The sequence below is a fragment of the Gekko japonicus genome, unplaced genomic scaffold (assembly GCF_001447785.1).
Source record: "Gekko japonicus isolate JY-2015 unplaced genomic scaffold, Gekko_japonicus_V1.1 scaffold2143, whole genome shotgun sequence".
Lineage (NCBI taxonomy): Eukaryota > Metazoa > Chordata > Lepidosauria > Squamata > Gekkonidae > Gekko > Gekko japonicus.
The window spans coordinates 91,378-100,922 of record NW_015167598.1 but is presented as its reverse complement, the minus strand read 5'-3'; the positions used below and the strand labels follow the sequence as shown (position 1 = coordinate 100,922).

Genomic DNA, 9,545 nt, shown 5'->3' with positions numbered 1-9,545 from the left:
CCCTCCTGGATTTAAAACAGAAAGCTGGAAAATCATCCTATACTCAAGCAATAAGTACTAACTTTAGATCTGACGTGCTGGTCTACTCAAGCAAGTGGAAGAACAACTTACTTAAGGTACTGGAACAATGTATTGGTCTTAAAGGGGGAGATTTAGATGTTGATATTCAAGCTCTTCTGTCTGTTTCAGAGTGGGGGAGAAACATGATGTGATCACATTTTGGGTTAAAATATAATTGTGATCTTTTTTTAAAAAAAAAAAATAACTGCATGTACCCCATAGGTGCCAAAATTCTTAGTGATTGATTCTGTTGCTACATAAATTTTGGGTATTTCTGCTAGGAGGTTTATCTGGCTTATCTCATAAAAACGAGCTTGATAGGTGTAGACAGTCAGCTGATATTTTTTGGCTACTTTGAATGTTGGCACACACAAAAAATATATACTGGGAAGCAAGTTAAAGGAAACTATTCCTTGATTTTGCATTCTGCCACTTGATCTGAGGGCTCTGAAGACTAATAGGGTGGTCTGGTCCCACTCTGTGTGTAACTGCTTATGTGCCAAATGGGGTTTTGTGCACCTGTGATGTATGGATGCACACTCATAGCTCACAGAGAATCTTATGTGCATTGCTGCGTGCAGGTAAAAAACTGGATTGTCTCTTCATTAACCTTCTCAATTCTGTAAGACTATTTTATTTTTAAAAGGCTATTAACCTGATTAGATTCTAAAATGATTTGAAAAATACAAAATCAGATTAATTTTATTTTTGGCACGACTTCTGAATCATTTGATTCTCCTACATCATCCTCTCTCTCTCTCTCTCTCCTTTAAGCATTTAGCTCTTCTTTAGGTGCTAAATGATTATAAGAAGCTTGGTTTTGAAACTGTTGGGTTAATTTTGTCACAGTCACTGATTATAAGAAAAGAAAGAGGGTTTGGCAATTTTGTTAGAGTACCAAGACTGTTCAAATTGGTTAAGAGCCCAAATGCCAAAGCTGTCCCCTTTTGAATACAGTCTACCCAAATTCAGGCAGTTTTAAGCACCATTAATTAGAGTAGGAAAGCTGTGTGCGCTGTCTCATTGAAATAAGTTTTCCTTAACATATTTAACTGGGGCGGGATGTTGCCCTTCATATAGACATACAAAACATGAGCCAAGGGTTTCCAAGACTTCACTGGGCACATAATGTTATTAACATACACATAGTGTCACATTAAACATGGTCTGGCCCATTCTCTCTCTGGAAATTGCTTGATTTCCTTGAAGCACTTGAAGCAGTGTACGTGCTAAAATCATTCATAATAGAAGCAGAACATTTATTTATTTATATATTTATTTGTTCAACTTATATCCCGCCCTCCCTACCAAGGCAGACTCAGGGCGGCTTACGTAAAAGTTTAAAGCACCCATAAAAGCAGCACAATTATAAAACATCATAGTTAATCGTAACAATTATAAACAATCATAAAGTGCTAAGGTGCTAGAGCAAACTTGATGGTAGTAATAAAATTGTAATAGCGGTCGCAGATTGGATTAATTGAGTTGAATAATGACCCAATAATCAGAAACTTTTTTCTTGGCCTTCCATGGCATCATGAAATTCCTGCATGTCAGTACCACCCATGTGTTGACGATCTTTTGGTATTCTCCCAACTTCAAATCTTTCCCCTTTTGTCCAGTCCTGTACAATGTTCCCTCTAAGCTGTGCAGTCTTGTGAGCAAAAATTCGACTTTGTGAGCTCCTGGCATTAAAGTTGTGAGTGAGCAATTTGGCTACAGCATCAATCAGTTTGCTCTGGAGCCATCCTTCCTGAGCGAAGACAAAAATGTGTGAGCCGGGGGCTAAAAAACTGTGAGCTGGCTCACACTAACTCAGCTTAGAGGGAACACTGGTCCTGTACCTTGAACTACTTGGAGCCCTCCCTTCATCTCCGTATATCCAAGGCTGAACTGCTTATCTTTTCTCCTGTTCCTCAACCGCTCTCTGTATTTGTTTGACAGTATTATTATTCGCCCTACTGAACAGGTGGGAAGCCTTGGCTTTATTCTTCTTCTGCTATCTTTTTCTCTTCATACGCTATCCCATTGAGTCATGTTAGGTCTCATGTCTCTCTTTATGGTATTGAAGGATCCAGCCCTTTCTCTCAATTCCTTTTGCTTAAAAAAAAAAAGGTGTATATGCCCTGGTTATTTCTGCCTTGACTACTGCACTTTTCTTCTTTCCAGCTTTCCCCTGGTGCCCGTTAGACCTTTCGCCTCTGTTCAGACGTCTGTTGCCAAAACATTTTAATAAGCAGAGATTAACGTTGCTGTGTCTATGGGCCCTGTTGCCATTTTCTCTTCTTTCCTTTCTACTGCTGGCTTCCTTGCTGTTGATCCATGTAACATAAGCTCCGTGTGACAGCATCCTGTTTCATTTTGCATACGATACTCTATAAAGTACTATGGAAGCATAATAAGAGCCATTCTGGGTGAATCCAAAGATCCATTTAGTCTTGTTCCTCACAAGCAGAATAGGAAGGCAGCGGCCCTTCGCTGTCCTCATCCCCCCCACCACCTGCAGTCTGAAAGCAGGGTGGGCTCATACAACAGAAGGTTGGTCCCAGCAGTTTCAGGCATGATCAATGCTCCCTCTAAGCTGTGGAGTCTTGTGAGCAAAAACGCTACCTTGTGAGCTACTGGCATTAAAGTGGTGAGCGAGCAATTTGGCAAATGCATACATGTTTGCTCCGGAGCCCTCCTTCCTGAGCTGAGACAAAAGTCTGTGAGCCGGAGGCTAAAAAACTGTGAGCTAGCTCACACTCACTCAGCTTAGAGGGAACACTGGGCATGATTAGTTAATAACTGTGTCCTTGAACAAGCCCAGGATTGTCTTTTCTGCAGCAACAAAAGTTCTGCAACTACAGTGACAAATCCCCCAATTGTGCCCATGGGCCATTTCTTAATTTGCAAAAGTACACGTCAGTTTCTGCAGTCACGGAGCAGGCATCAGAGCCCCTTGGTCTGCATTCTGAACCAGTGAATTCTAGCATGAAGCATGGTTAGTGTTGGTGCGGCATGGTGTTAGACTATGATTTGGGAGAGCCCCAGGTTCAAATTCCCACTGGGCCATGGAACTCACTGGGTGACCTTGGGCCAGCCTCTCACTCTCACCTATATCACTGGGATAAAATGGAAGGGAATCATGTCCAGTGCCCCAAACACCTTGGAAGAAAGGGAAAATAAAAGTGAAACAGATAGACAGCTGGTGCAGTTTTCACTACCCGACTAGGGGTGTTGTGCGTTTGGCTTCCCCAAGCCAGAAAAAAACCCCCACATAAATGCCTTACCAGTATTTATTCAGTATTTCCTAAGCTGAATACAAATCCAGGAAACTTTTCAGCTACCAAATAGTTTCCCAAATTTCTTTGGCTTTTCCCCTTGGTTTTTCGGTATTGCTGACTTCCCTTCCCTCCCTGAGCCCCTGGCTGGGAGGGGAAGGCATTTAAATCTAACAGCTGACTGATGGAGGGGAGTAAAACTGACAAGTTGTCAGTTTCCCTCCCTTGCACTGGTCAGCTGCTAGATTTAAATGCCTTCCCCCTCTCCACAGGCAGCTGGAGGGGGAGGGCATTTAAACATGACATCTCTCTGGAGGGAAGGGAGAGCTAGAAGGCATACTTAAATGCCTCCACTTCCCTTCCCTCCCCCAGCTGTCCTGTTGTGGTGCGGTGACTGGAGGAGGCAAGGCACAGAGAGAAGGCATGTTAATATGCCTTTCCTTCCCTCCCCGAGCTGGCCCACCACTGCAGGGTAGCTGGGGAAGTTAAGGGGTGGAGTTTTAACATGCCTCCCATTTCTCCCTTCAGTTCCTCAGCCGGCTGCGGTGGGGCAGCTGGGAAAGTGAAGGGGGAGGCGTTTCAGCATCCCTCCCCTTTCTCCGTGAAGTTCTCCAACCACCCGCTGTGGCGGGGGAAGCAAAAGGGGGAGTTTCAACATGCCTCCCCTTTTTCCCTTCATTTCCCCAGCCGGCCTGCTGCAGCTAGGGAAGCGAAGGGGAAGCATTTCAACATGCCTCCCCTTTCTCCCTGTCACGGGCTCTTACAGGCCACCACCTTTTGGACACCACTCTTACGCGGGACACTGCTAGCTTCGGGTAGTAGCGGGGACCACTTACCCACTGGTTTCGTTCTTCGTGATGAAACTCTCTTGGTTCACTCCAAGGCTCTTAAAACTGGCGGAAATTAGTGACCGGACTCCGTTGTTTATAAGAATAAAACGGCTTTACTGTGACATCTCTCATCTTCCTCCAGTACAACCTTAATCAGATACACGTTCCAAAGGTTCCAACAATTAAACCGCTCTCTGGGATTCTTCCCACAATGTGTCAGTTCCCAATGGCTGTTAGCCTCCAACCGCTCACAACCTCCTCACTCACTCTCCATCCTCCAACTCCCTCTCTGTCCGTTTTCTGCCCATCAACCTCCCAAACATTCCATCTCTCCACACTGCCCTATGTCTGCACATCGCTTTTCTCTAGGTGTTCCCTTTTTGGAATCCGTCACACGCCCCTCCTCTGAAGAACATTGTACCAGGGAAAGGTGCAACCTTTTCCTGTGCAATGGGGTTCGTGTGCGGCTTCCTTATCCTTGAGTTACATTCTTGTATCTATATACAAACAACTTTCAAAAGCAAACAAATACAACAAACATTTCATCAACACATTACCAAGGGTACACTTTGTCCCTTAACTTAGTCCTTGAGTTTCTAGGTTGCCACTGCGGGTATAGTCTTCCAAGTTTCCCCTTTTCTTTTTATCCAGTTGTATTCCTGGACAGCACGTCAGCGACGATGTTCTGCTTCCCTGGGATGTTTCTGATGTTAAAGTTATAATATTGGAGTTGTAAACTCCACCGTATTAACTTACTATTTGTTCCCTTTACCTGGTTCAGCCACTTCAGAGGTGAGTGATCAGTACATAAGGTGAATTGCCTCCCCCATAAGTATGGCCTTAGCTTTTTAATGGCCCATACTATAGCTAAACACTCTTTTTCGATTACTGCCAGGCGTTGCTCTCTGACCAGTAATTTCTGGCTAATGTATAGGATGGGGTTTAACTCTCCACCCTCCCCCTCCTGGCTCACCATGGCTCCTAAGCCGACGTTAGAAGCATCTGTAAAAAGGGTGAAAGGTTTGTCAAAATTTGGAGCCTTTAAAATAGGTTCGGATGTTAACACCCTTTTCAATTGACTGAAGGCCTCCTGGCACCCGGGACTCCAAGTGATGGGATCAGGGTTTTCTTTCTTGAGGCATTCACACAGGGGTGCAGCTACAGTACTGAAGGAGGGTATAAGCCTCCGGTAGTACCCTGCTACTCCCAAGAACACTCTCACATCCTTCTTAGAGGACGGCCTGGGCCAATCTATTATCGTCTGGACCTTTCCCCAATCAGTATTCCCTGGGTTTATTTTTCCCCAACCCAACAAGTTATATACATTACCCTCAGATGTTCTTGTCAGCAACACTAAATTGCCCCGATCAAAATATGGTTTCAACATATTCACATGGTACAATGTACATTGTTCCCCCTCTTTGTTTATAGTCACTAAATAGTTCACATTGGAAACCTTTTGAGCGATGGTATATGGCCCATCCCAAGCAATGTCCAGTTTGTGTTTCTGCTTGGGTTTTAGTACTAGAACTCTATCTCCAGGTCTGTACTCTCGCGTCCTCGCCTTAGTGTCGTACCACGCCTTCTGCCGTTGTTGTGCTTGGCTCATGTTGTCAGTTGTCGTCTTCCTCATTTGCTGCAGATGATCTTGTAACTCCTGCATTACTTTCGCCATAAAGTTGGTTCCTAAATCTTTGACCATCTCTTTTGGGAAACCCAGTCTGGAGCAAATATTCAATAGGGCTTCTGCCACGGTCACTGCCTCTATGTCCTGTAGTGGTACTGCCCCTGGGAACTTTGTAGCATAGTCCACTATTGTGAAAATGTCTTTATTTCCCCTCCGTGTAACTTTGGAAATAGGTCCCACAATGTCCACTCCAATTTTATCAAAAGCCTCGGTCACTATAGGTACTGGTTGTAAAGGACCTTTGCTCTTATCTCGGGTTTGGCCCACCTTTTGACATGTTGTACAGAATTTACAGAATGCTCTGTCTTTTCCCATGTTTGGCCAAAAGAATCGTTGTTGCACTCTGTCCCTTGTCTTGTTTATGCCAAGATGCGATGACATAGGGGTTTCATGGGCCATTTGCAAAACTTGCATCCTATATTTTCTGGGGATTACCAGCTGGCTTCTTTTTCCCCAGATCGCATTATGCTTCCTCCTTAAGGTGTTTCTATAAAGTCTTTGATCTTTTACTTTAAATAGGCAGGGTTGTTCTACACTTACTTCTTGACTGATTTGTGCTCCTTGGACCCACAGTTCTTTAATTGAATCATCCTGCCTTTGCTCTCTCTGAAATTCCTCAGCCGGAGCCACTTGTAACATTGTGACGTCTGGCTGCTGTTCAGTTTCTGTGGTTACAGGGCCTGTCATGCTTCTGGTAACAGTTTTCACAGGCTTGGCTTCGGCCTTGTTTACTTCTGAAGCCAAATCATTTCCCAGTAGCATTGGTACCCCAATATCAGGTAGGACGCCCACTGTCCATGTTCCTTGGAAGCTCTTGTACTGCACTGGGATCTCAGCCACAGGAACTTCGAATGCTGGGCCACGGATACCTTTCAGGGTATACTTCCTTCCCATCAAGAACTGATGTTTTTGGACTAGCTGGGGCTGGATCAGCGTTACCTGAGCACCAGTGTCGCGGTAAGCTTCTATCCTCTGATTATTTACAGTTAAGGGTTCTATATATTCCTTATCTAACCCCTCTTCCATCTTCCAGACCGTCATTATGTTATTGGCCTCTTCCGACTCATATTCACTCTTAGCTGTTTGAGGATTTGATTCCTCATGGTCTGGCTGTATATTCTTTAGCAATTTAATGGGTTTTGGGGGAAATCTCCATTCTGGTTCTTTCTGGTTACAGAATTTTCGTATGTGGCCTTTCTCACCACAGGAAAAGCAGGTGACTGCATCCTTCCTTTTTAGATCAGGACTTGTCCGCCTTGCAGGGGTGTTGTCAAACTTAAGGTTTCTGGAGGGCTTAAAGGGGTTTACCCACATAGCCTTTCCCAGATCTCCTTCCATTTCATCAAGTATAGTAGCGGCCTGTTCTACTGTTTTTAACTTCTTATCTCTTAGAATCCATCTAACTTGTGATGGAATTTGGCTGTAAAATTGTTCAAGGCTGATCAGTTGTTTCAGCTCTGGAAAAGTTGTTACTTTACTTCCCTCAACCCATCTGTCTAACGCCCTATCAATGCGACAGCCTAACTGGGCGTATGTCTCCCCTGCTTTACGTTTTATTTCCCTGAAAGTCTTTCTGCTTTGCTCTGCTGTTAAGCCATATTTGATCTTAACTCTGTCTTTAAAAAGTTCATAATTTGTTGTTTCCCCATCCCTCATCTCCCAGTAGACTTCACTTAAACCTCCACAGATCTGTGGTCTCAAATACACCAACCTTTCCTCTGGAGGTATTTGCATATCTTGACAGCATCTTTCAAAGCTGTATAGGAAAACCTCTACATCATCCCCTTTTTCGTACTTTGGGAATCTCTTTTGCTCTATTCTGGAGTTTTCAAAATTTCTCCCAGGCCCTCCAACCTCTGCTCTTAATTGGATTTCCTGCAGCTTTAGTTGGTATAATTCTGCTTGTGACTCTGCCTGTAATTTGGCTATTTGGATCTGTTTTTCTCTTTCTTCTGCTTGTGACTGTCTCTCTCTCTCTTTGTCATCTGCCTGCAATTTGGCTATTTGGATCTGTTTTTCTCTTTCTTCTGCTTGTGACTGTCTCTCTCTCTCTTTGTCATCTGCCTGCAATTTGGCTATTTGGATCTGTTTTTCTCTTTCTTCTGCTTGTGACTGTCTTTCTCTCTCTCTTTCTCTTTCCTCTGTTTTTAGCCTCGCCATTTGCAACTCTTTCTCTGCTTCTATTTTGGCTTTCTCTCTTTCTGCCTCTATACGTGCCAGTTCTACCTTCAATCTCATGTTTTCAATGTCAAGGGTGGGATTTTCTTCAGCACTCTCCCCAGCTGTTGCTTCATCTCCCTTTGCCCTGACATTCTTCTGCGGAGGGGCCATCTCTGTCACGAGTTCCTCCCTCCCACTACGCTAGCAGTTTGAATACAGTCTGGCCGCCTTGCCTCTCTGTATTCCTTCACCCTGCTTACGTGGGCTATTCTCGAATCGCGACGCTGCCAACCACTTGTCACGGGCTCTTACAGGCCACCACCTTTTGGACACCACTCCTACGCGGGACACTGCTAGCTTCGGGTAGTAGCGGGGACCACTTACCCACTGGTTTCGTTCTTCGTGATGAAACTCTCCTGGTTCACTCCAAGGCTCTTAAAACCGGCGGAAATTAGTGACCGGACTCCGTTGTTTATAAGAATAAAACGGCTTTACTGTGACATCTCTCGTTTTCCTCCAGCACAACCTTAATCAGATACACGTTCCAAAGGTTCCAACAATTAAACCGCTCTCTGGGATTCTTCCCAAAATGTGTCAGTTCCCAATGGCTGTTAGCCTCCAACCGCCCACAACCTCCTCACTCACTCTCCGTCCTCCAACTGCCTCCCTGTCTGTTTTCTGCCCATCAACCTCCCAAACATTCCATCTCTCCACATCGCCCTATGTCTGCACATCGCCCTTCTCTAGGTGTTCCCTTTTTGGAATCCGTCACACTCCCGTCGCTTCCCCAGTCACTCCGCCAGGGACTTGGGAAGAGAACAGAGAGCAAGAAGGCATATTTAAACGCCTTCCCTCCCCCAGCCGCTTGGCCTCATCCACTGGTCAGTTTCACTCCCGTCTGCCAGTCAGCTGAATGGCAGATGAGAGTGAAACCGACCAGTGGAAGTGGCAGGGGGGTTGGGGAGGGAAGGGAAGGCATTTAAACATACCGTATTTTCCGGTGTATAAGACGACTGGGCGTATAAGACGACCCCCCCACTTTTCCAGTTAAAATATAGAGTTAGGGGGTTGGAGCACCCTCTCTATGTAGAAAGGCTGAAGAGTCTGGGACTTTTCAGTGTAGAAAAGAGATGACTTAAGGAGGGATATGATGGAGGTTGATAAAATTATGATGGGGTGGAGAGAGCTGACAAAGTGAAATTTTTCTCCCAATGTACTAGAACTCATGAGCATTCAATGAAGCTGATGGGCAGTATGTTCAGGATGGACAAAAGGAAATACCACTTTACAGTGAGTGATTAAAATGTGGCCAGGACACTAGAAGCCCTTTCACGCACCACCACCCCCAAGCACCAAGAATACAGAGCATCCCTTGCCCCAGACATAAGAGAAGCCAATGCTGGATCAGGCCAATGGCCCCTCCAGTCCAACACTCTGTGTCATACAGTGGCGAAAGATACCAGGTGCCATCAGGAGATCCAAGAGTGGGGAAAGAACTCCAGAAGCCCTCCCACTCTTGCCCCGCCCAAGCACCAAGAACGCAGA

At 45.1% G+C, this 9,545-nt stretch overlaps 1 protein-coding gene across 1 annotated transcript in view; it reads left to right on the top strand.

The window, feature by feature from the left end:
• The window catches only part of HIVEP1 (human immunodeficiency virus type I enhancer binding protein 1), a 136,188-nt gene that overhangs the window by 87,071 nt on the left and 39,572 nt on the right, over nt 1-9,545 (top strand). Inside the window, 1 exon segment of the mRNA XM_015413986.1 lies at nt 2-116. Coding sequence (XP_015269472.1) covers nt 2-116 — 115 coding nt within the window.